We start from the raw sequence: 27436 nt of genomic DNA, 5'->3' as shown, positions 1-27436 counted from the left end.
ACTATTCACCTCTACCCTAACATCCAACAGATGATTTAGTTCTCCATCTAAATGTGAATCCAGTGAAATAGTGTTCCATGTTACTTTGGATTATCAATAGACTATTTTCTTTGAAACAAGAAAAGTTGAAACAAGAGTGAAACACAGTCCGCAGGGAGGTCTTTACGGGTGTCATGGCGCTAATTGTCTGCTGCCTTTACATCATCTCTCTCTGATCTGTCTCTTCTCTCTGTTATTCTCTATCTCGCTCTCTGACAATTTAATTCCTCTACCACTTTCTTTGTCTCTGCTGGTTTCTCTCTGCCTTGTCTACCCTTCAATCAGACTTTTTCCAACCTCCTTAACCCCCACCTACCACACACACACAGACACGCGCGCACACACACACACTCACACACACACGCGCACACACACACACACACACACACACACACACACACGCACACACACACACACGCACACACACACACACACAAGCACACACTGTCTCCAGCTGTTTTTCCTGATGGCCTTACAAATGAGATGTTGAAAGGTGATCGCTGGGACAGGAGACACAGACTCTTGTTTTCTTTGGGCTTGGGTCTGTCAGATTGGGTCTGGTTGAGGGTGATACAGCACTATGGCAGCTGTGTGTGTGCGTGTGTATTTGTGTTATTTACTGTGATAGACAGAAAGACAGGAGAAAAAGGTTACCCTAAACCAGAAAAATACCACCACTATGACCTCAGGCTGAAATGTGATTGACATGTTACGGACAGTCGGGCACACTCTCTGTCCTTGGTAGTTTATCAGACATACAGATGACCGTTGACCGCAGGAAGTGGATTCTGATCAGGGCCAGGAAGTTAAGGCAGACAGCTTTAGGAAATAGTTTTTGTAAGCTGTAGATTCTAGCTATGACATATTGTGCTTGTTAAGTTGTGCTCTTTGTCATGCCAAAGGATGAGAACGAGTCTTTTGGGGTGCAAAACCTAGTTGTATATATATAGTATGCATCGTCATAAATTACTATATAAACATTTTTAAAGTTTAGGTTGTTTTTGATTTTTTTTTAAGTTACACAAATAGCTAACTTCTAAGGAACAAGTTGTCTCAGGTTGTTAATTGCTAGCATGTGCGCTAGTAGAGATAGCATAAGTTATGTTAAGTATGAAGTAGGCAATAGTTGTAAATGGAGCATTGCAGTGTTTATATCGTTTATTGGTCGATTAAAGATGCTACAACTTCCCAAGACACACACACACACACACACACACACACACACACACACACACACACACACACACACACACCAAGTTCCCTTCCTTGCAACCTGCTGATTAAAGTGAAGAGGTTAGCCCCGACAACAGTGATCAAACAACACTGGCTCAGGCCCACTTAAGGTAGACTTGCTACTCTCATTGTAGTGACAGAGCGATCCTCCGACACACATGAGGGGACACTCGTCTGTCTTTCCAGTGCCAGCTGTCCATGTGGAATCCATACTGCAGCGGGAATGTGAGAGGACTGTGAGAGATGTGGGGGTGGGTCCTGCAAGATGGGAACTCAAGGGGACATATTATACACTGGTGACTGTGCCTTTGTGGCTAGACAATCAATTTGTTATTGTCTCCACAATAATATTATATCTAAGAATAAAAGATGTCCAAGATTAACATTAATACATTTTGTCAGATTTAACATAATTGGCCATCTTTGGCCGACCAGCACCCCAAATTCCCTTGTCGGAAAGGTGTGGGAGAAAAGATCCTCTTACTGGTGCCTTAAGTCTGTTTTTAGGATTTGTACATATAGCTTTACGTCAAGTGAAATTCACTGGAAGTGCCGTCTTAAAAAATGTGTGGCTTGGCTTTAAACTTGTTGAATCTGTCTGTAAAAACGGATTTATGTTTTCAGGTTTTCCATTCATTTGTATAAGTCCCATTAGCGGGAACTCAATACCGCAATACCTTTAGGGAAAAAGTGTGCTTTGACTCAAGGATCAACTGATTAAATTATATTGATCAAAGGCCATGCCAATTCCACACAGATGCCTAGATTTATAAAAATACGAAATGCTGACATCTTGGACGGACATGGAAAAATAGTTTTTGGATATAACATTTGAGAAGGTCGTTCTTATTTTAATCTAAGAAATGTGGCTGTGCAGATAGTGTAACAATTGACCTGATTTTAAAGTTGTCTATTTGGTTTCGTTGTTGTTTTGCACATGTCTTTCTAAATAGTTTTGACTATGAAAAAACTAAAATATATTTAATGCCACGAAAACTCTTACACTGAGCTAGAACTCCTGCTCATGGACAAAAGTCAAGAGTTCATAACTCTGAAGACAGAGTGTTCTGACACAATGTGGTACAACTGTTTCAGGATTTCACAAGCAGCCAAAGTAGACAGTGCATTCGGTGTTGATTATTATTAATAATTTGAGAAGCAGCAGAGAATAGCATGCGTGGCATTTCTTGCATAATTCCTAAAGTAACAGGCAAAACATTGAGCAGATCCGTATAAAAATAAAGAACAGAGTTTCTCCAGACGTTTGGATACAGCCGCAGTGAAACAACCGGGGACATTAATCCCCTGCCAGTAAGCACACAGTGCTGACGTCCAGCTGAAAGCCTGCACACCAGTTAACTGTGTTGATTATTTCCCACTACATGGCCCTTCATCACATTGGTCAGCACAGCATACATATTATCCCCAGCTAATCCCACTGTTGTGCTGGCACCATTATCACACAGGGACACAACGGGCCTATTCTTCCACGCGTAATTAACAAAGGTACTTATGGGCTGCTTTCTGGGAATTAACTGTTGTGTTGTTGCAGCTTTAGCGAAGGCGGTGAGTTGTGGTGGAAAAAGGAGAAGGTGGGGGAAAAGGAAAGCTCTCAGATCAGCTGTGTAGTGGAGGTTTAACAGTTTGGGTGTATTGGTTTAGTTTAGATAAAACTGTATGTAGCTTGTGTTGCGCTTAAGTTTTGTATTGTATGTGATTATTGTAATTGTTGCACTATTGTCAACCTTTTTCAGCTGAGGATAACAGGCTTCTTTAAGCTCTGTGCTAATGCAATGTTATGATAATCCGGTGGGTTTTTCTTTGGTTTACTTTAAGCATGTCATTCAAAGAAAAAAACTAAATTAGAAAATATGTGTTTTTCCCTTGAGAGCTACTCAATGATTGGACACTACTACATTTGAGAAACACACAAATTGTACATATTATTATCTGTTTTAATAAGATATGATAGGTTGTAAAGTAGTTCAAATTGGCTCAAACCATTCATGCTGCTTATATTAGTATACTGAATCAATTATAAAGTGATATTTGAATAAAGAAATCTTAATATGTCCACTCTGCCAAACAAGTACTTTCACTTACTGGTACTTAAAGCTCCTACACGCCCACGCCTCACCTGCACAGGTGTTTTCACTTAATGCCCCTGATTACACCCCCTCTCTCTGTGGGCATGTAAAGACCGGATTTTGTTTAACGTCTCCGTCGTCAGTCTCCTGTTAGTTTTGTTGTCACGTGTTAAGACGGAACAATTTGATCCTTCTATTACTTTATTATTACATCATCTGCTTAACATCCACTGAACAAAGGTATAATCTTAGCCAAGATAATTGAATCACCTCTGTGACTGTGCACGAAATAAACCTCAAAATGAGACACATTTACAGTGCTGCTTTAATACTACTTCCGCTGCTATTCATTTTACGCTGCTACTTTTACTTAGGATATTATTGGTGTAAATGCTCTCGTAGTAATAGCCTATATCTAGCATAAAGGTAGAACAACTGGACTGTTATGTACTTGGTTCTATGTTTTCCCAGTTTCTGACTTTAATATGACTGCAATTATGATTATGAATGATTAGAGGAAAACGAGTGTAAGGGTTGAAAGAAACATTACAGACAGATTAGTCCACACTGACCGCTACAAGTGACATGATGACTGATTGATTTCAGGTGGTATTCTGGGATTGTGTGGGTCTGTGTGTTTGGTGGAGTGTCCACTATCAGTCAACACTTCTCAGGCTCAGTTTCTGAATCACCCTGCAGTCATGGCAAACACTGTGTGTGCTGGTATTTTTACTTTTTTACCATAAGTGGTGAGTAATGCAGCTTTCAGATTGAACATCGTGTTCTGCACAGATCTGACCAGATGTCCTGGGAATATACAGATGAGCACACAGAGTAGGCAGGGATTTAAAACATCCACTGTTTAAGGTTAAAGGTCACAACTTTATTTACAGTACCAGTTTTCCCTTTTTAGGAGCCATTGAGATGTCAATGGACATGGGGCAATATAAATAAAGAGACAGCCTACTGTATAGTTTAATCACATGCAATTACACACACATACACTAAATCCTCTCTGTCTCATTCACACAAACACACACGGTACGGTAGCCTGGAAATGAGACAGGGACGTGAGCTGAACAAATGGACTTAGTCACGGCTGAGGATTGGTGTGGAATGTGTGTGTGTGTGTGTGTGTGTGTGTGTGTGTGTGTGTGTGTGTGTGTGTGTGTGTGTGTGTGTGTGTGTGTGTGTGTGGTGTGTGTGTGTGTGTGTGTGTGTGTGGGTGTGTGTGTGTGTGTGTGTGTGTGTGTGTGTGTGTGTGTGTGTGTGTGTGTGTGTGTGTGTGTGTGTGTGTGTGTGTGTGTGTGTGTGTGTGTGTGTGTGTGTGTGTGTGTGTGTGTGTGTGTGTGTGTGTGTGTGTGTGTGTGTGTTGTGTGTGTGTGTGTGTGTGTGTGTGTGTGTGTGCATGATTGGAATGTCTGACTCCCCACCCAGTGAAGCAGAAAACACAGGTGGAGGAGGAGGAGGAAATGTGAGGGAGACGAGGAGGAAATAGAGGTCGGAGAAGAAGGAATACTGAATTATCAAATGCATGTACTTTTAGTTTGTGCTTTTTTATGTGGACTTCAGTCCTTAGTTGCTTTTGCTTGGCATGATTATTTTATGTTTACACATAAAACAATTAGCTCATAAAAACTTGAATACCTAAATATACCGTTCAATGTAATATGTGAACAAAAATAGTTTCAACCCTCGGTTATGTCATTAACAATGAAAACAAAGTTAGGAGCAGCCAACAATGTGAGTTAAGCACAAACAGAAGCAATGTTTGTTAAGTTGATGACCCCATAAGTATTGATTTGGTAAGTTGCAGGGCAAAAGTCTAGGTAAGCGTGACCTTAATAATATTACATAAAATAGTCTATCAACATTAATGTTTAGGGTTATCGTAGACTAAATCAAATGTTAGTAGGCAAGAATTTATTTTAATTAAGTAGCAATTTCATCAACAGATCTATAAAATTACTATGCAAAAGTATCACTTTAAATCCTGGGTTTTCCATACTGTAGATGTTTTATGGAAATAAACCACTAAGCATGAAAAAGCAGTCCTAACTATGTATAAAAATATATTGTAGTTACTGAAAGACATTTGATTGACTTGCTTGATGCCTCACTCAAGTGAATAACCTTAAATAAAGAGGACCTTTTTAATATAAAGACTAACTACTTGGTTAATGTTCCTGTTGTTTCTGGCTCCCAGGGTCACCCACTTACTTTCAACCCATTTATATCTTATATGCAATTATGTACCTAGTAGGAAGCCAAGTACTTGGAGATGGAGATGTTCATAAAAACCAATCTCTCTCGTCATCGTACTCGGTCTCCATTATTTGTATGTGTTATGTCAATAAGGCTCCCTTACAGCAAATATTCCCCTAGTTATCATTAAAACAGACAACAGGTGGTGGTACGAGTGTGTGTGTGTGTGTGTGTGTGTGTGTGTGTGTGTGTGTGTGTGTGTGTGTGTGTGTGTGTGTGTGTGTGTGTGTGTGTGTGTGTGTGTGTGTGTGTGTGTGTGTGTGTGTGTGTGTGTGTGTGTGTGTGTGTGTGTGTGTGTGTGTGTGTGTGTGTGTGTGTGTGTGTGTGTGTGTGTGTGTGTGTGTGTGTGTGTGTGTGTGTGTGTGTGTGTGTGTGTGTGTGTGTGTGTGTGTGCGTGTGTTATCACTGCTGTAAATGAGTAACAGTGTCTGCCTCCAAAATGCTGATAAGAGTCAGATCGAGGACACCGTTTACTTCACACACACACATGCACACAAACAATCACACACGCTCAAGAGTGTTAACTATTTCTCATCTGCCACCAACTATGTCTTGCCTTATCTGTAAGGCACGGGGCAATCTGCAGACACACACAGAGGACACACACACAGCGGATGTATTTACTGAGAGCATGTAAGTAGGATCACTATAGCTGAAGGTGGTTGTTTACCACAGGAGTGTGTTTGATTGTGCTTTGGTTCAGAGGGTCATGGCACAGTTGTGTCCACCGTGCCTGCAACCTGACATTGACAGAATTAGTTAAATGACCCTGACCTCAGATTCCTCACATTCAACCACAGCACCTGCCACTGCAGCACTGTGAGGAGAGGCTTCACAGTCAGGGTGAAGGTCGGCAGCAGTGAAACTGTGAAGCTGTTTTCATTTCTGCATGAATGAATAATCTCTGCATGTTCTCTAAGAAGTCTTGAAACCAGCTACCTAACTATAACGGCCCGTCCACACAGCGGCGTGCGCTGACGCTTGCCGGCGGGCGTGTCTGAAACTCGACCAACAACCAATCACATGAATCTCCCGCCCCTGACACACAAGCAGCGGTTTGATTGGCTAGAGCTTGTACTGGCATATGATTGGATTGGCTGACGCCTCGCCGAGGCGTCAAAAGTTGAACATTGCTCAACTTTTGCAGCGAGCCACGCCAGCTACGCTCCACGTCGCTTCCCACGATGCATTTCGGCTAAAAGTGACGTCACCCCATTCAAAGTGAATGGGGAAGCGTCAACGCACGCCGCTGTGTGGACGGGCCGTAAGACCTTAAACTCACCTGCATCTACTCTCACAAACACAATATAACATGTTGTTCCAGGAAATGCTTCGGGATTTTATCCAATTTGACATAGTGGCCAACCGATCTCTTATAACTTCAAAGTCTGTCCCATGATGCAATTGGGCCCCATGGATGCAGAAGATACCGTAAGCTTCGGGTAATTTTGCACATGACCAGTTTCCTGATGCAATTATTTGTATTATATTTGAATGCTTGTGCTTAAGCAGAAATTGAGTATACAGTAAGAAGAAATAAATACCGTTATTTTTCTTTTAACATCTTTAAGACCTACATTTTTCTGACTGAGCACCTGCAGACCCCATGGATCTGGTGGTTTATATAATGTGCCAGCTTTCTTGAAAAAAAACACGTTTTGACTTAACAGTATTTCAGGATGAATGTAAGCAGAGTATACTCCCTAGCTTTCTGTCTCAGGTCTTATTTTGCCCTAAAATGTAACCCAGTCCCCATCCTCCATACACTGAACTGGAATAGGACTTGTGGCCTTTGACTTACTTTCCTCCCTATAAGCTGGTCTGCTTACTTTGTTTATTAACGAACGTGTAGGGATGCACGATATTGGTTTTTTGAAACCGATACCGATAACTTCTTGCTTCTCAAGACCGATACCGATAATAATATAATATATATATATATATTAAATGTACCTGTAGTTTTTGCACACCTGGTGGTAAAAAAAAGACTAGTAGTGAGCAAATGACATGAGCATTACTACTATGAACAGTTTTTACTCTTCAAAGTGACCATATTTATTTTCCCAAATAAAGTTCTTGCCTTTTTCAAAAGCCTCGTCGATAGGTAAAAGCCCCGGTGCCTTTGCAGCTGGCTTTGGATTCGCCGCTAGTTTAGCAGCGCAGGCGTCTTCGTACGCTTTTAACACACCATCGTAGCCATGGCGATGTTTCAGGTGACTAATCAGGTTGGAAGTATTATAGCTCGTTGCCTTCTTCCCTCCTCGTGGAATTTCTGCATTGCATTTGTTAATACAAATAGCAAGCGAACTATCTAACTCTGAAACTTTGAAATAGTCCCATACCGACGACATGTTTGTTTACTGTTCTGGCTTCACGGCCGCACACCATTTACGTCACAGCCAGGCATGAGTTAGGGAGCGCTGGATTTGTGAAAAACTCCCCTCTTCCTAAACCACTAATACCACAGTACTGGCAAAACGGGAGGAGCCGAGTGAAAAACTATAGGTTACTTATGTAACCCCAGTCCTAAGAGTAACATGAAGTGAGATGTCTCACTATGGGATGCGCCTCATCGCGGAGCAAACAGAAGCATCAATCTCATTACGCCAATCCTGATTGGCTGGTGATCTTGACGTCAGCGTCAGGGAATTCACCCCCTATAAGTAGCTTGCGCCACAACGCATGCGTCATTCAAAATAAGCACCTCTTCTCGCTTCACCATAGCAAGAAGGGCCGTCTGGTGAGACATCTCACTTCATGTTACTCTGAGACTGGGGTTACGTAAGTAACCTAAAGTTCTCATTCATAACACTCCGTTCGATGTCTCCCTATGGGATATTGTAGCTCCCGTATTGCCAGACGAGCTTATCTTGAAGTAACAGGTGTGCTACTAGCTTGAAAAAATCGGACCTACCTTACTTTCTCGGGTAAGAGAAGGGCAAGGTCGATTTTAAATACTAACAGCGTTAGTACTACCGTCTTCCTGCGAAGCAGAAGGAGTAGCCGGCGAGCGCCCGTCGACCGAAATGGGTATTTTGGTTCAGTCTGTGGACAGTGAAGCTTGCCCGGCTACTGTAGAGATGTGCTCTGAAGCGAGAAGAGGTGTTTGAATGACGCAAGCTACTTATAGGGGGTGATTTCCCCTGACGCTGACGTCAAGATCACCAGCCAATCATTGGCGTAATGAGATTGATGCTTCTGTTTGCTCCGCGATGAGGCGCATCCCATAGTGAGACATCGAACGGAGTGTTATGAATGAGAACAAGCGCCCCTCATCCCAATCCACCCACACCGCAGTATTTTTTTTCTTTTTTTTTACCCAAAAAATAAATTGTATATTATCGGGGCTATTAATACTGTTATCGGGTTTATCGGGATGACGTCATAATTCCTAATATCGGACCGATAATTATCGGGCCAATAATTATCGTGCACCACTATATAATTTTCTCCTGCTTACTTTTACACATATGTTGTTAAAATGAGATACTAGGGGTGTAACGGTTCACAAACATTTCGGTTCGGTACGTACCTCGGTTTTTAGGTCACGGTTCGGTTCGGTACGTTTTCGGTAAAGCAGAAAAAATCATCACAAAACATAACATATTTTTTTTTAATTATTATTAAACTGTGAATAATGTATTCACTCAAATAAATACAAAATATAATAAAATAAACATTAAGGTGTAGCATTTCGATGAACTGAAAATCTGTATTTGAACTTTACTGTACAAGTACTCACAAAACATAAACTATTAGTTTTGGGTTTTTAATTATTATTAAACTATGAATATTCACTCAAATAAATATAAAATAAAATAAACATTAAGGTGCAGCATTTCGATGAACTGAAATAATCTGTATTTGAACTGTACTGTACTAGTACCTAAGCAGCCAGTTAGACATAATGACTTGCTTGTCATTGTATTTTCATGTTTTTTTTAAAGAAAAATGTACTTGTCCACATTGCTTGCCAAAAGGGCAGATCTGCTGGCACTAGCAATGTCTCCTGCTGTGTAGAACACAGCTTCTCGCTAGGGACAGAGGTAGTAGCAGATACAGCCAGGTAGCGCTTTACCCAGGGGGCAAAACCCACTTTTTTAGGAAATCAGACATGGAATGTTGTAAAAGGTACAAGGTACTTTGCTAACATGGCAACATAAGGATATTTGTCGTTTGTAATAGCTTTGGCTCGGTCTGAAGTTTTTGCGAGTGGTGGAGGCTTAAATGCTAGCAGGAGTTGGGTTTGCACTTCAGTCTTTTGGTACCGGTGATATTCACGTTCGGGTGATGCCTTTTCAAATGAGTGCATGTGCAAGTTTGTTTGATGTATTGCCCGCCGCGTAACCAATTTTAGTTGAACAATGCCGACAAACAGCTTTGGTTCGGTCCACCTGTCTTTGTTCGTCATCCTTGTACGTAACTGTGAAACCAAAATGTTCCCAAACCGGAGACTTCAATGATGCTGGAGGATTTTCGAGCTCAACTTTATCTGCATTTGCCATTTCGACAGTTCCTCAAATTACTGACTAAATTTGAACGCATCCCTCTGACCAGCTCGTCCAATGAAATGACTTGGTCGCTCTGACGCGTTGAACACAATGGGAGCAAATTACTCTGAATGCTGCGACGCAGCACCTGAGATTACTTCCAAGAAGTTGTTCACGTTCTCAATTTGTTTACGTTTAACGTTATATTCGTTCGGTACACACGTGTACCGAACCGAAGGGCCCGTACACATACCCGTACCGAATAATTTCGGTACGGGTATGTGTACCGTTACACCCCTATGAGATACCAAATCAGGTCAGTTCACACGGGTGTTTTGGAGACACTGTCATCACAGGAGACAGATGTGGCTTTTTAATACGCTCGCTGTCAAACTGCGTGAAATCCAATGTACCTTTCTTTTGCGTCCGTGAAAGACAAAACCAACAAAGAAAACGTAATGTTGTGTGTTTTCGGTGAGCAAATATCAGATCAGTTTTCAACAAGTCATGAGTTGTTATTGGCTCGTTCACGGTGTCTCTGGCTCTGACAGTCTATATCTTTTTTCTTTTTGTCTCAGAGGGTGTTAAAGGAAATTATGTTACAGTTTTATCCAAGGTACTTAAAATGTCAGTTTCGTGTCGAGTCTGCAGTTTACCTGTGAATTCTAATTGTTAGCAGGGATTTGTTTGGATTAATTCATCACCTTCATCCCTCAACGCTCTGCTGAGGTGTGTCTATTCTGATATCTTCACACATGTATTCCCTCTTTATTATTGTATTTTCCTAACTTAATCTGTATTTATATACAAGGCCCACATTGTTATTGCACACACTCCCTCACACAAGTGCACACTGTGCATGATGTGGTTTCTGAAAAGCCCTTTATAATGCTTCATAAGCTGTTTCTAGTTTCAACCCTCTGGTTTTCGGTGGTTTGCAGAACCTAATGTTCTCCCACTGGCTTTCCTCTGAAGCCTCATTCCCACTATTCCCATTTGCCAGTATCCTCCATCTTGCAAAATGAGATTAAACTGCCAGTGTTTATTTTAGGAAACACAGGTTGGCAGTTTTTATTGGATTTACATATTGAAACTTAAACAACTTTTGCAAGCATTGTTCAAACAATGTTTCTACATGAATAAGGCGTGTTCTTGATGCATAGTCTTCTCTCTGAACACAAACAGGGGCAGGGTAACCTGCAGGTGTTTTAAGGTGATTAATGTTCAGCTTTTGTCACAAGTTTTTCAAAATCTCAAATGAAGTGGAACCTGTGTATGATACTTCTTTTCATAAGAGGCTGGTTTATCAAAATTTAATAAACACTGATTGTACACATTTATTAGCAAACATGTCACATTAAATGACTTTATTTCATTTACCCACAATATACCTTATGCAAACCTCAAGAAAAGGGAGTTATATCATGTCTTTATATACCTAACTCAATACCAGCAAAGTGAAAAAACGAAATAAAATATAGCTTTTTAGTGTCGTAACTATTTTCCACAAGAGCAACACAATCATCATGAGTAAAGCTGCTGTGATGATGTCAAAGCAGACCATTCAATAACAAATACATCCTCAGTCTGCAATGACACAAAAATACATCTAATTTCACAGTGACATTTTATACGTTTTTATTGAATTACCCAGAAGCTAGCTGTTGCAATAAATTAAGCAGCAAATCTTGGTTTTCCCACCGTTACAAACACAAGACGAAATTTCAAAGTAGCAAATTGTTCCCACATTGGCTTTCCCTTTTCCTTCAGTGAGTTACATGTTTCGTCTTCATAAATCTTTGTGCCTGTATTCATTTGGGAGGGATGTGTCATTAAAATGATGAATTGCTTTTTTAGTTTTGAGGGCTCAAACTAAGCAAATGTATTGCTCTTGCCAAATATAAACCCAAAAGGAAACGTCTGTGGTAAACGTTGCACCTTACCCAGCTGGTTTCAGAACAAATGTACACACTGCTCTTTGTTTCTGGAGGGAACCGTGGGAATATGAGGTAGTATATGTCACATTTAGGGCCCATTTTACTCTTTATATGTGTGAGGTGCTTTTTCTTATTTAGGTTTAGGGAAATGTTTGAACTTAAATCTCCTCCAAAGGGATAGGGTTAGGCCAGACTTGATGAAAGTTTTTACTCAAGTGAAAAGTAGTCAGGTGCAGCAGCCAGAAGAGAGAGAAAAGGTGGAACAATATAACCAGCTATTAGACAAGCTGCAGTGAAAGGAGCCGAGACAAAGAGGTGTGAGAACAGGTGAGGATGGAGAGAATACAAAGAAAGGGAAAATAAAAGCAAGAGAGAAAAAAGGATTTATAGAAAGTTTTACACCTTTCTGATCCTGTGTGTGTGTGTGTGTGTGTGTGTGTGTGTGTGTGTGTGTGTGTGTGTGTGTGTGTGTGTGTGTGTGTGTGTGTGTGTGTGTGTGTGTGTGTGTGTGTGTGTGTGTGTGTGTGTGTGTGTGTGTGTGTGTGTGTGTGTGTGTGTGTGTGTGTGTGTGTGTGTGTGTGTGCGCGCGCGTGTGCGTGCGCTCTAAGACAGACGATGGTGGGGTTTGCTTTGGGGATTTGGTTGCTATACCGACCACTCAGCAGATTCCTCAAGGTTTTCCTGGTTGCTGTATGTTTTCCTTTAGTGTGCGCGTGTGAGACAAGTGTAAGCCTTTGGATTTATGTGTGAAAGTGTGTATGTGCGTGTGTGTCATGTAGCCCTCCAATGATGTCGGCGTATCCTCCCCAGCCTCGGGCCTGGTGTTAACTGTCAGGAGTGGACGGAGTAACAAGCAGCAGTTGACCTTTTGTCGAGGTGGAAGTGACAACAAGAAAGTGTATACCTGAAGAAGACAACTTAATGTGTAGCCATCAGTCTGCCTCCTGCCTCAGGCCACAGAAAGGCCTGAACATTTTAGTGTGTGTAATTGAACCACAGGAAGAGAAGGGAAGACAATCAGCAAGATGTCAGACGTTGTTTTTGCCTTAAATCTGTCAGTTTAAGCAGAAAGAATCACTCATAGACCTGGATCAGCTAATGTGGCGCCACGCAACGAGCAATCTAACTGGTCAGAATCAATTTAGGGTTTGGGTATTGACGTGATAACAGGATTCAGGCCTGTAAAGAGAATTCAGATAGAGAAACAAAACGGGGGGGATTACAGAAAGTGTTGCGCAAATAGCCGACTTACTGTTATTGGGTCATTTGAGTTGTGCACACACACATTTTCCTTGAAGCACATTCAAGGAGGATAAACCTTCCCTGCCTGTTTTATTAACTCTGAGCTTATTTAAAAGCGCAAGAGAGAAAGAAATGATGCAATAATAATGATGACCTCTTGAGGACTTTGTTATCTCTCAGTACTTAAGTCTTTCATAACTCAGCATGCATACACACACATACATCCACACACACGCCTCGACCTTGTGCAGTACATCAACGCTGCGTCCCGCTGTTTAGTGCTCTCCATCAAAAGCATTCCTTCGCTCTCCCCTCTCGCTCCAGTCTCAATTCCCTGCCAACAACAACAACAACAACGTTGTGTTGGACTCTGCAGACCCATCTCACTCTAAGACCAGAGGATTGTTAAGGGCATTAAAAAGTGAACAACTCTCCATCCAAAACCAAAGCATAAAGGGCAGTCCCGGCTGTCACACACTGCCAAAGTATGCACACAAAATTGACTAAATTAGCGGGCATTTTTTCAGCACTCTAGAAAAAGGACAAAGTAGTTACATGCTTTGCTTTTCATGGCAAATGGAGAGGAGGTGTTCATAGTTTTCCTTCAAATGTAAAATATGATATAAATCCTACAGTTATGGCATTGCTTATTATATTTCCCTCAAGGAAAAGGCTGTGAGAAGGGTTAGTGAGTGATTTAAACAAACAGCACTTTGCTCGAACATTTGCTGGAAATGATTTTCACAAGAAGAAAACAGAACCAAAGAAAACATACTAAAACTGAGTTGATGCTTAACTTTAGTGTTTTATATCTGCTAATGTTACCGTGTGAAAATGCAAAGGTGTACTAGAAGTATTTGTTGGCCAAAGCGAGAAAAGGAGTCTGTGTGCACTTGAGTGTGACGACAACATGTATATCTGTAGATTAATCTCGATGACAGAGCCGAGGCAAAGATACTCCATGAGGTGGATTTGAGTGAAAAACCCCACTACTTTTGTTAGTAAAGTCATAACTCACTCAAATCTTAACTCTGCAAAAAGGAACTTCTAATAGAACATTTGGCAAACATTTAGTAATGCAAATTTGCCAAACAGTTAAAAATGAAGGCTGATTAAACATCCGGTTTGAAACTTGGAGCACAATTTCCCACCAAACAGAAGTAAGACAAACAGGGTCTAAGGATGGAGGGTGTCGTTTTTCTCATACTGATATTCTGAACAATCTGTGCTGTTGTATTTGCTGTAAAGTGTCTCTACTGTAGGCTATTTTTATTATATGTACAGCACTTTGGCTCGACCAAAAATCGTTTATAAATGTGCTATATAAATAAAACTTGATTTGATTTGAAACAATAATAGCAGTTACAAAATCCATTATACTCTACAAAAAATATGTGGGGGGGCTGTCTTGAGTTAGCTTAAAACAATATTTTAAATGTATGGTCTTGAAGCTGACCAGTGGATCTGGAGGCGTGCACTCCTCAGCTTCATAACAAATGATTGGGATTAAGCAGTCCCCAAAATCTCAAACGTTTCCTTTTATGGAATTTGAGCAGTGCATTTGCAGTTGTTTTTGGGAGTCACCAGTAAAAGAGCAGAACGTGTGGACTGATTTCTGCTTTATTTGGCCTTGAGCTTCCATCCATGCAGAGGATGTGCAGCTCGAGGCTGGAAGCTGCCTCTGTGGGAGTCGTGTGTTTCTGACGTGGGTCGTATTTTCCTGCCATTAGGGCTACAGAATACCAGACGTGCACGCCTAATCTACCGACACACGCCCTGCATATAAGGAGAGGGAGGTGGAGCGTGGTATGTGTTTGTGTGTGTCTGGAGGCCCACAAACAATCTTCAAGGTGCTTCAGATTGTCTCGGGAGACAGTTACAGGCAAGGGAGCGCCGTAAAGCCCCAAATGGACTAGACAGACCAACGTTTTAAAGGCCTGCAATTTTCTATTCTCCTCCCCACACACACACACCCACACCACACACACACACACACACACACACACACACATATGCAGACGTACAAAGACACAGGCTTTCTAAACAGTATATAAACAGACAACAAAACAAAGACTGTCATTAGAATTATTTGATTATATTCAGCATTACACTCAGCCGCACATATAGGACCCACACACTGACCCTTTGTCTTGTTAGAGAGTAGAATAGATGTTTTACTTTCTTCAGTTTCACCCCTAGAGACATTTTAAAAGACTTTACTTCAGTCATGGATCATGGAAGAGGAGGATGATGAGGAGGGGAAGGAAAGGAGGCTGCTGGTCTGTGTTCCCTTCATCGGGTAGAGAAAGAGAGGAAAAGAACAAAAGGGGGAAGTAGAGAGGTTAACTGTCAAAAGTTAAGGGTTCACTTCGAGGTTCTGCTCCTGCGATCCTCTGGGGAACAAACTGGGGAAGTTATGTGTGAGTGCAGATCCCAAAAAGGCAGGAGACCAGTAAATCACACGGGAGAGAAAGAAAAGATACGGTACTGAACGAAGAGGATGGTCGGGAATGAGTGTGATGAAAGAGGAAAAGAGAGTGCAGGGAGAGAGGGGGGAAAAGAGCGATGACAGGGGAGAAGAGAGGAGGGAGGAGAGTAATGGGAAGCGAGGGGTTAAGGGAGAGAAAGAGAAAAGTAGCAGGGGAGTAGAGAGAGTTCAGAGGAATGAGATTTCAATCTGTTGGAGGAAGAAATGAGAAGAGAGAAATATAAAGAAAGAAAAAATAGGAACATTAAAAGGTATTCGGTATAGGGAAAAGAGGTAGATGTAGGACAATAGGCAACGAAAAAGAAAGAAATAGGACAGGAATTAAAGTTAGAAAGGAGATTATTTACAACGAGGAGATATATAGTTTGTAATAAAAAGAAAAGGAGGTATAGAAATGGAGAAGTAGAAGTGAGCTGTCCCCTGATGAGAAAAGCCATAGAGCTGAGCGAACACATGGAGAGAGAGGGAGGAGAAGCTCCCGTGAATACCTCTGTGTGACTAATGCCGTTTTCACACATTTACCCAGCATCCATCCATCATTGTGTCCACCTCCTGCTCGCCTGTTAAAACAACAGCAGTGCTAGAAGACTACTGTAGCTGTTCTCCTTTTTTATTCAGCTCTATGTCCACGACTTCGCCTTATTCATCTCAGACATCCACAGCTGCACATTGGTGGAGTAAATCAAGCCTTGTTTTGTTTTGGTGACAATTGACAGCTGGGCCAATGATGGGGAGTCTTTCTTTGAATCTTCTGAAGTTTGAGACTCTGAAGGAAGGGGGAAACACTTTTCTGTAAAGCCAATCCAAAAAAGCAAATATGCATATAGGTTAGTGCTACAAGCCATCTGTGGAGCAGATCATTGTTCATGTTTGCTCCACTTCGGGAGTTGTTTTACAAGTTATTATCCCAAAGAAATATACATAAGTCAGCCAGACATGTTTTAAACAAACTTTAGAAATAAGAAAACTTATCTTGAAGAGAAAACAATTAAATAAAATGGAATGTTAAATTACATTTTACATTACAGACCAACTTCAAGGTTGAACTTTGACATGGCGCAGTTGTTTCTCACACATACTTTTTTTCATCTTGAAATGTGGGATCATTTCAAGAGGTGTTAGAAAACAGGAGTACACTGGAATATGCAACATAATGTTTTGTGTAAGTCTATCTATTCTCAAAAAAACAAGAATTATTTGTAATGTATACATGTGGGGAATTTGGCACAGAAGTGCTTTGAAGCTGGATGTTACAAATTGAGTTCTAGCAAGCTGCAATTATCCTTTTGGTTTCACAAAGTTGTTCAGTAGGTAGGGTTGGTGGTTCATTAATGGCAGCCTCTTCATGTGCTTCACTGGGCTCAAATATATTGGGTTTTTAACTCTTCCTCTACTGATCACCTATTCTTCACATGTGGCCACATCCCAACGTCTCTTTCTCTCTAGAAACAACACAATAGTACTTGTTTACTAACCCCTTTTTCACAAGGGCAAATGAAAGCTATCTGGCTGTGTTAACGCTGTGTGATAAGAAGGTATCAGAGAAAGGGGGCCCTAAATGAAACCCAGCTTAAATGTTTATATTTGCGTTGATATGTTACTAATCTTTATCAGCCTATATGTAATCTAGATAAGCCTCTATCTGGGGCATTGTTCAAATCCACCGAGCCTTTGTCCTTCCTTTAAATCTTAAACTGACATGACCTGCAGTGGGTCGTTCTGTGATGTTTTCCTAACAATTGACTTGTGTAGACACTTTGTTTGCTAAAAGGTGGCCTATTGTGTGTTTTTAGAGCTATATTTGTAGGGTATTATTTTAAGGCAGAAGGAGTAATGAGATGGAGACGTGCAGTGAACCATGCTAACTCCTCTACCTCCTCTTGCTTCTTCCTGTTTGTCTTTCTTTTTACTGCTCCCCTATTCGGCCATATTTCATTCTCTTCTCAGACGGACTCCCTTAAATTCCATCCTCCCTCATTCCCCAATTTCCTCCCTTTCTCTCTTCTTACCTTCCTTATTTGTTCTCTCCATCACGCCCACAGTTTCCTCCCACCTTCCCCAGTCAATCAGCCGGCTCCTTCACCTCCCTCTGTTTTCCTAGTGTGCCGTTTCATAGTAGAGCGGCTACTGAGCGGTCAAGGTCACGCCTGATTTGATGTCTCGCCACGACATCTCCGTTGATATCAGCGTGGCTTTGTGTTTGCTGCCTGGGCACTCTATTGTTGTCTGTGATAAAATGCCAATGTTTGAGCTAAGCCATGATAATCTTCTTAAAGGTCACCGTGTGTATTAAAAGCCATATTTGGATGCTTCATTGGTTCTGAGAATAGCAATGAAAAAGAGTAGCTGCAAACATGAAGGTGAAGAAAAGGCATTTACAAGCGGCCATTGTAACCTTGATCCTAAACCTGTTGACACATCCACTTCCCTTTAAATACTTCCGTCTCTCAACACACCTAAAAGTCATTTTCAAGCAGAAATGAAGAAAAATACCAATAATTCTGTTTGCATTTTCTCAACATTAAGAATTAGCATCTTTCCTAAATGATTGTAAAGGCAACATTTGAGGGTTTGGAATAGAGGAAACAAGAGGTCACTTTGACCTCAAGGAATTTCAATGTGAATTTATTTACTACTTTTTGACATTTCATACTGTAGGTACCGCAACCTTCTTTAAGGAGGACCTGAATACAAGCGGGTAACAATGGAGGAATAATAGCCCTTGATAGGAAGATACATTATATATATCTTAGATGTATCTCTGCCAATGTGGATCAGATTGACCTATCAAAGGAAACATCTGTTGGTTCTAACATTATGGATAATAATTAGTCTACAATAATGTCATATTTTTTCCTAATTTTAACCAGACAAAAAAAACTATATTTTTCTGCTGCTGAAAAAAATAGAAACTTTTCTGACAGGAAATGAAAAAACGTTCCTATGGAGGTGTCTATAATGTCAACCAACCCACCTGTTTACACCTTAGTAATCAGATTGTTGTACACCTTATTTAATCAGTACACTTTGTGTCCTGTAACTAGTCTGAAGAGGAGTTAGGAGGATAGTGAATCAACATGTGTATTTATCTGACAATAACACCGTTTTAAATATAGTTTGATCCTCTCAATAACTCCCACTCTCCTCTTTTACCCTCCAGGTCCTCCCAGGGTGTCGGAGCGGGTGGCCCACCGGCAGAGCGTCCGCCTGGGTCGCACCATGAAGCTGCCCTGCCCCGTGGAGGGAGACCCCCCGCCGCTCATCATGTGGACCAAAGATGGCCGCAACATCCACAGCGGCTGGACGCGCTTCAGGGTGCTGCAGCACGGTCTGCGGATCAAAGAGGTGGAGCCTGAAGACGCAGGGACCTACATCTGCAAGGCCACCAACGGGTTCGGCAGCGTGAACATCAACTACACCCTCATCGTTATAGGTAAGTGGAAAACAATGTGACTGTGAAATGAGACGCATTCAAATTCAATTTGAATTAGTTTGAGGATTGGTACTAAAATCACTTGATATGTTACTTAGAACTATCAAAGAACTTTTTTGAAGATGTATCTTTACCATCGTTGAGACCCGGGCTGTGTGACACTTTTCAAACTTTCTAAATCGTGATTGGACAAGAAAGCTACACTACTAGTCTCTTATTGAAAAAGTGTGGGGCTGTGTTTACGCGTGTTTGTATGATTACAGACGGTTTCCATCCTAGCATCTGTTTTTTCAGGCTTTATTTTTCTTTACTTGTTTTTCATGCTGGCTTGCTTGCATTGATTCTGCTGTGTGAGTGTCTGGGACATAAGAATACGTTTTTTTTATAAATGATAACATTAATATAATAAAGAAACAAACTATGAAACATAAACTACAGCAAACCTTGAATTCAACTCAAATGACAGACACTAAAGACAGCTGGAGAAGATGCAATGCCAGTTCAGTGTAAATATGTATGTTTTCGACTGGTATAATTAGCCGGGTTTGGTTGCTGGGGCCATTATACAGTAATCAAATCTGTGTAATTCCCCAGACAATGAAGCGCTTCTTTTGTCTGAGTTGTTATGCTTTGTGCGCGTGTCTGACCACAATTGTTGTTCTTGTGTGTTCCTGTATGATTATGAATGAGCAGGAAATGTGTGTGTGGGTGTGTGTCTCCATTTCGATGTCTATGAAATGACACATTGTTGGGCGTTTTTTTTCCAACACGGCATCTGAAACACTGAGTCAGTTTTCAGTGTCTTTATGTTAAGTGACAAACTTCTCGTTTCTATACAGTTGAGACTCAAATAGCTTCTTCCTTTAACTTCTTCCATGTAAACAAAATACCTGGCGGGTCAACGGTGTGTCAGTGCGCATTAACACGTGCAAATCAGTGTGTGTATGTCTCTACAGCCCTCTGTGTGTGCATCATTCCATGTGTTTGTCTACATGCCATCCTGTGCGTGTGTCTGTGTACAGTGTGTGTGTGTGTGTGTGTGTGTGTGTGTGTGTGTGTGTGTGTGTGTGTGTGTGTGTGTGTGTGTGTGTGTGTGTGTGTGTGTGTGTGTGTGTGTGTGTGTGTGTGTGTGTGTGTGTGTGTGTGTGTGTGTGTGTGTGTGTGTGTGTGTGTGTGTGTGTGTGTGTGTGTGTGTGTGTGTGTGTGTGTGCGCGCGCGCGTGCGTGTGTGCGTGTGAATCTCTCTATGCCCGCCGTCGGCTCTTCAAAGACAGACTTGTGCAAAGTGCTGCGGTACAGATATAACCTGCCAATATTAATGTACCAAAGTGGGAATCTTGAAAGAATTCTGCTGGCAAAAAAAACTCTCAAATGTTACGGTTTACAAAAAGACTCAATGCTTGTTTTCTTGGTATAGATGTAGCAATATCTAGAATATTATATATACAACTATTGCTTAAACCACAAAAATGAAACATCCTTGAAAGTACCTTTTCTGTTTCTGTCAGGGTTGCCATCCAATTTCAGATGCACAAATATAATTGTTTTGCTCAATTATTTGGATAATTGGCCATAAATTAAGCGCTTCCATTCTCCAGTAATCATTATCGGTCTGTGATCCAGAGCTGTATCGGTATTGACCTGAACTTCAAAGGCGAGCTGGCATACAGGGGGCGGGGGGCAGCAGCTGCAGCTGAGGTCATCCAGGCAGACAGCTGCTGCCTCCCTCCCTCCCTCTCTCTCTCCCTCCCTCATTCACTCACACTCATTCACCGTCCTTTTCATTCACTTTCATATATGCGTGCACACATGTGCTTCAGAAGCAATGAATTGAGTGAACCCTCATGAGCTACTTTGGTCTCATTGAACTCGAAGAATTAGTACCTTAACAAGAGAAATAAGGACTATCAGTAGTCCTTTGACCATATGCCATCCAAACATGCAGAAAGCTTTCAATGTACATTTAAAACCTTCAGATCGGTGCAATATTGGGCTGTTTTGATGCACCTGCAAAAGTAAAGGTGCTGTAGACAAAATAACCGTAGAGTCCAGTATCTGCTCTGGAGAGTTCAAACAAAGTGTAACATTTCAGATTGCAGATGTTTACATAAACATTGTCCCATGGCAACGGGGCAAACTCAGCCTGCTGAGGAAGATGTTCTCATATATTTACCACAACAGCTATTAAATATGAAATGACATTGTGCTTTCAACTGCCGTTCCAAAGTCCATTAATGAACTTTGGAAATAAATATATAAGAACTTAGGTAAACATTTTCTACAAATAATCGTATTTGAACCTTCATAACTAATCTCCAGAGCTTTTATTTTAGCACATAATGAAAAACATTCTGTTTAAAAATACCTTTAAGAAAACAAAACTTTAATAAAAATAACGGTATTAAGACTCAAACGTTTACATGTCATTGCACCAAATCCCATTCAAACTGGGATCAAGAGAATTGCCACATGCTATCCAAGATAAGAGGCTACATGACAACTTTACCACAGATTATACAAATGGCACCCAGAGACACTTAGTGCTGCACCGGGTTAACCTTCAGAGAGGACCCTCGCTGTAATACGAGCCGTGAATCCTGCCATGGCATCTCCTTAGAGAGGCAGTTAGCGTGTTTTCATAGCTGGAACAATCTGCAGAGCCAATGATGTTCAAAGCATGGATGCAGTTGTTCTGAGTTTCTCTCTCTCTCTCTCCTCCTCCTCCTCCTCCTCCTCCTCCTCCTCCTCCTCCTCCTCCTCCTCCTCTCTTCTCCTGTGTGGTCCTGCTGTAATTATTCTATGGCCGCTGCGCTTCACAGTAATGAGCCCACACCTGCGTCTTATTGTCTTTCCCTCTCAATTTCTAACTCTAAATATCTTTAGCACCTTTTTCCTATTAACGCTCAATCTCGGCACTCATTCCTCCATCTTTAGTCAGCCGGCTCGTTTTTCCTCAGTCACGCTTTAATTTCTTTCAATATTTTCACAGTTTTCTATTTTTTCCCCCGGACGTAGGAGCAATTTGATTGCCATAAAACATCCTCTGTCCCGCTGCCCTGTGGTTGGGAGTGATGGAGAGGCGTTTGTGTGAAGGCAGGCTTTTGTTGGCGGGGCAAATTAGAAAAGATTCATTGAAGTCTTTTATCGTGTGTAGGTTGGCAAATGTTTGCGTGAGTAAATAGTCTTTGTGTGTGTGTATACGTGCTTGTTTATCTGAGAGGTTGTGTATGCATGCGTTGGTGTATGCAGATTTATGGGACCACCAGTAAAGAGAAACTGAGAGATTTTTCTTTTATGCTCAACAAACATCAATGTCCTCAAAAAATCTGTTCGCAAAGAAAGCTCTCATTTCTTCTCCCAGTCTATTTTTCCTCTCCTGTCAATCTTTTGTAATTATTTTCATTCTCCATGAAAAGTAAATGGTGAAAAATGATATTTTAAAACAGATGTGATAACAATGGGAGCGTGTCTTCAGCAAATGTAGGAAGTTATGCGTAAGAGAAAAGGAAATGTTTTAATGAAAATATTCATCAGCTCACTTGTGTCTGATGGTGTGTGAGTGTTTGCATGCAGGTTCATTTATAGGTGACTGCGGTGATGATTTGTGATGATTTAATAGCCCAACCTCAGAAGCTGACATCTGGCCATAATTGTCGAACAAAGAGGGAAAAGAGAGGAGGAGAAAGATATCAAACATAGAAATACTGTATGTCTGAAGGAATGAGATTTTGCATGATTTATATTCATCAAGCTGCAGATGCATAATGTTGAAATAACAAAGATGGAAGTGCGAGATGGAACGTGACAAATGGAAAATATACACAAAGCAGTTCTTGGTAGAGGATTGTTTCAGAAAAATTATTCTATTCAACATATTTTTCAAACTGAGCGCTGCAGTTTTATGCCAGGATTAGTCCCATAACACTGCCACGTGCAACTAAAATCAACTATCACTTAATACAGACTGACACCGTGAGGTCACATGGCTCAATCCTGTACGTCACGACAATTCAATGTGAAGGTGCATGCAGAACAAATGTTTAAAGAATGTTGCTTCAGTCCAGTTCTTGGAAAGCAAATCACGCTCCTTCATTCAGGTTTATTCCGTCTCCATTGAACTGCATTGCATGTGTGAGGCTGCAGCTGTCTTCCGGCCAAAGACGCACACATCGGATCAGGTTGCAGACCGACATCATCTCTGGATCCCTCAGTTCCTACGGCCTGATACCTCCACTGTTTTTGTCTTCTCACATTACGCAGTTTTTAATTTAGATATCTGGTGCCTCGTCTGGAGAGGATGTCGAGGTGGCCAAGGTTTGCAGCCTAATTGGTATGAGTCATACACACACACACACATGTAATTGCACAGTGCCTTAAAATCTCAAATAACACAACCTAACCCTCACCCACCTACGTACAAACACACCAGGGCAGCTGTGCCTGTCTTACTTTATTTTCTCTGTGTGTTTTCGTGTGTGTGCGTGCATGGGTTAAGCGTTCTTACCGCCAGATTCTTCTGCTCAGGTTACACACACAGCACTTTCTCACTAATGGCAGAAAAATGCATGGAGTGAACCTGGAGCTGCAGCTCGCTGGTTTTCAGGAACCGCTCAGTTGGTGTTCAGTTCGAGGGTTTGAGGCCTCACAGGGGGTTTTCTTTTCCAGGCAGGTCTCAATCATGATTTACAGAACATGAAAAATAAATCATCGAGTGGTTTAGCCCCCCTCTTCTTAAACGATGGTGTTGCCTTCACTAACCTTGAATCAAATCCCAGGTTTCTCCTGTGTTTCTCCTTTTGACTCTTTCTTGCTGCCTGGAAAAAATATACTAAGATTTAGTGCTGCCTCCTCAGCTTATTATGCTTTATCGGTTTTTCCATTTCCCGCAGTGTGTTATGTCGGGTTTTTGTCCATGTAGATAGAATAGAATTGGGAGGGATGAAACCCTCTTTAATGGTCACACATGCAGAGCACACAGCACACACATTTAACCCATCCTAGTACTAGGAGGCTACAAATCCCAAAGGTCACTCCAGAAGGAGTTTCTCTCCCACACAATTTCCTACTTTTTGTGATATAAACCCACACATAAATGTACAATTTAAAAGAAATGTGTCAATTCTTCCAGCACCATGGCACCTCCAACATGGGAGCCACTAAAAAAAGAAAGGAGCCAGAGCCAAACCAACTATATTGTGATTACCTGATATGCATCTTAGACCAGAAGCACTCAGGGACGATCCAACTTTAAACTTGAAGGCATAACCGCTAAACCACTGATCAGAGTTTCACAACATTTTATTAATGCCTTATTAAGAGTTGGAGGAATTACACCAGAGATAGAGAGAGTGAGTTTAAAGCTTTATTTATTCTCTATCACTCTGCATCACATCTGTTATGCTGGTAACATTGTGCCGCCCTGACATCGAAGTAAACAAAGCCTCTCCTCCGGAAATCAGGGTGGCACTGGGAAGAAAGGATATGTAAACATGCTGGTGTGTGTGTGTGTGTGTGTGTGTGTGTGTGTGTGTGTGTGTGTGTGTGTGTGTGTGTGTGTGTGTGTGTGTGTGTGTGTGTGTGTGTGTGTGTGTGTGTGTGTGTGTGTGTGTGTGTGTGTGTGTGTGTGTGTGTGTGTGTGTGTGTGTGTGTGTGTGTGTGTGTGTGTGTGTGTGTGTGTGTGTGTGTGTGTGTGTGTGTGTGTGTGTGTGTGTGTGTGTGTGTGTGTGTGTGTGTGTGTGTGTGTGTGTGTGTGTGTGTGTGTGTGTGTGTGTGTGTGCATGGGGGGAATGTGGAGTTACAGACAAGGGGGAGAAAGAACGGGGTCCAGTTTCAAAAGCTGTTTTCCACCTTGTTGTTGAGTCCAGTTGAGACAAACACAGATGTATCAAGATATATATGTGCTGTATCTTTCGATGTGTATCAACAAGACAGGACAGGAAGACATTTCGTTGTTTTTCCATGCACTCACACAAAAACACACACACATCTCAGACAGATGTGGACACACTCCTCAGAGGCCCTGGCCTCCATTTCACGGCTGTCTGTCCCACATCCTCTCGTTCTGCCTCGTTTCACTTCAAGCAAAGAGACGGAAAGACAGTGAACGGGACAAAGAGACGGAAAGACAGTGAACGGGACAAAGAGACAGAAAGAAAAGAGTAAATATTATGGGAAATGTTTTTTTTCCTGACTTCAGTTTGAAGATGTGAACAGGTCTGGAGAACAAAAAACAATAAGGACTAGACGTTTTGTATAATCCCATGTCCTAACAGGTAGAGATGTCACTCTTATATTCAACACAGGAGTTATGTATATACAAAACACATCATCTGTGAGAAAGTAAACACTCAACAGCAACTGCACACAAAATGAAATACTGGACGAATAAGTATAAAAAACATCAAACAACAAAATATTGAAGATGAGTCCTTTTAGACCATTTACATGCACAAAAGCCTATACAGTATGACCCACTACAGGAAGGGGCCCCTTTCATTGTTGAAGGCCCTCCTATTGCATCCTCACCAAGACTGCATCTCATATCTTGCACCTCATCACCTCTAACCTCACCTCCTTTGTCCTTCCTCTTACCTTCTCCCATAGCCGCTTTCACACAAAGTACTTTGCCGTACTTAGTTCCCAGTACTTAGTCCCGCCGAACTCTTTAGTCCTGGAACTGTCCTAGTAGATCGCGTTCACACCGGAATAAGTCCCTGAGGGAGAATTACGTAAATGAAGACGCTGACGTCACTTCTTCTTCTTCTGCTTTGGGTTTACTGGCAGGCCGCAAACAACGAAGTCCCAGAGTCCCCCGGAGTTGTGGACTGGCTTCAGTACTGAAGCCTTCTGAGTAAATCGCCAGAACGCCGACACCTCCTCATCTCCACCGCTCCCATGTTTTTTTTTGTGTTGCCATAAGTTAGTCTCTCTCCGTTGGTGCGCTGGGCTAATGCTAATGCGAGCAAATAAAATGGCGGCTTCACAAAACTTTTCAGAGTTTTACGGGGCATGGTTTGCAATTCGCCCAGCCAATCAGAAAATGGAACATTTTTCTGAAAGGTTCGCAAAAAAAAAAAAGTTCTAGTTCCAGATCTTTTTGGTGCGAACGCAAAATCCCAGGAACTATCGGAACTATTCCTGGGAAAAGTTCTCCGGTGTGAAAGCGCCTATTGTTCTTTCTTCTTCTTGTTCTCTCACTCTCAAACCCCCCTGTGGAAGTCTTCCTGCCACTCCGCCAGCCAAGAGAAGATATCTTCCCTCTCAAGCGTCTTTCAGCTCCTCTTTCTTTCCCTTTCTGTTTGCCTTCATGCTCCATTTACATTTGTCTATGTGCATTTGCGCGCGCGCGTGTGTGTGTGTGTGTGTGTGTGTGTGTGTGTGTGTGTGTGTGTGTGTGTGTGTGTGTGTGTGTGTGTGTGTGTGTGTGTGTGTGTGTGTGTGTGTGTGTGTGTGTGTGTGTGCGTGCGCGTGCATGTGTGTGTGTGAGTATGGCCTGCATCTACTTTTTGTATGCCAAGTCAAGCTCCCATGGATCCCTAATGGATCTTAAATACCCTCTGCTAGCTTACTCTTCAAATCTCCATACGAGATGCCATCTGTCAGTCAGCGGGCCTTTTTTCCTCGAGGACCTGAGCAGTCATTTTGAAGAAGAAATCCACCCGAAAACAGAATGAACGCACGTGAATTATGTGATTTTGGATAGTTTATATGCTAATGTCTCTCCCTGAAGTTTGACATTTTTCAATTCAGCTTTCCAATCAAATGTGTTCTCTCAAATGATCAAAATGTTATGGGAACACATCATATCTGTTCAGGTCTGCCTCCATTTGTTCCCACTTGGCATCACCTGTGTTTTTAGTCTTAACAAAAATTAATTAACAAAAATACAAATCAAGAAATCCATTTAAATAATTCTTAGTACACTCCTCCTTGGTTCGTCTGCCTGCTCCTCATACTACAGTGTATCTCCTTTTCATATTTGGTTTTAGGGTAGACTTTGCCTTTATCTGCCAGCTGTGCTCAAAGACTAAAGCAAAACGTGTTTTCACTCTGCGTTTCCACAGAAACTCTCCCACAGCTAATATGAGGTGTTACCTTACTTCCCAGTGTGTGTTTTGGCATCGTGGGCATCCTCTGAGTACAACATATAAGTATGATAAGTAACAAATGTAGCACAATTTAACATGGGCCATTTGGTGCACTATTACTCATATCGTGAAGTAT

The 27436-nt window shown here is 41.6% G+C and overlaps 1 protein-coding gene across 1 annotated transcript in view; it reads left to right on the top strand.

Moving 5' to 3' along the window:
• fgfrl1a (fibroblast growth factor receptor like 1a) overlaps positions 1 to 27436 on the top strand; it is an 83047-nt gene that overhangs the window by 15190 nt on the left and 40421 nt on the right. Inside the window, exon 3 of the mRNA XM_034093326.1 lies at positions 18942 to 19214. Coding sequence (XP_033949217.1) covers positions 18942 to 19214 — 273 coding nt within the window. The remainder of the gene's footprint in view (positions 1 to 18941; positions 19215 to 27436) is intronic.

The sequence above is a fragment of the Pseudochaenichthys georgianus genome, chromosome 10 (genome assembly GCF_902827115.2).
Source record: "Pseudochaenichthys georgianus chromosome 10, fPseGeo1.2, whole genome shotgun sequence".
NCBI classification, from domain to species: domain Eukaryota; kingdom Metazoa; phylum Chordata; class Actinopteri; order Perciformes; family Channichthyidae; genus Pseudochaenichthys; species Pseudochaenichthys georgianus.
Note: the sequence above shows the minus strand (reverse complement) of the source record. Positions and strands in the feature narration are given on the sequence as shown.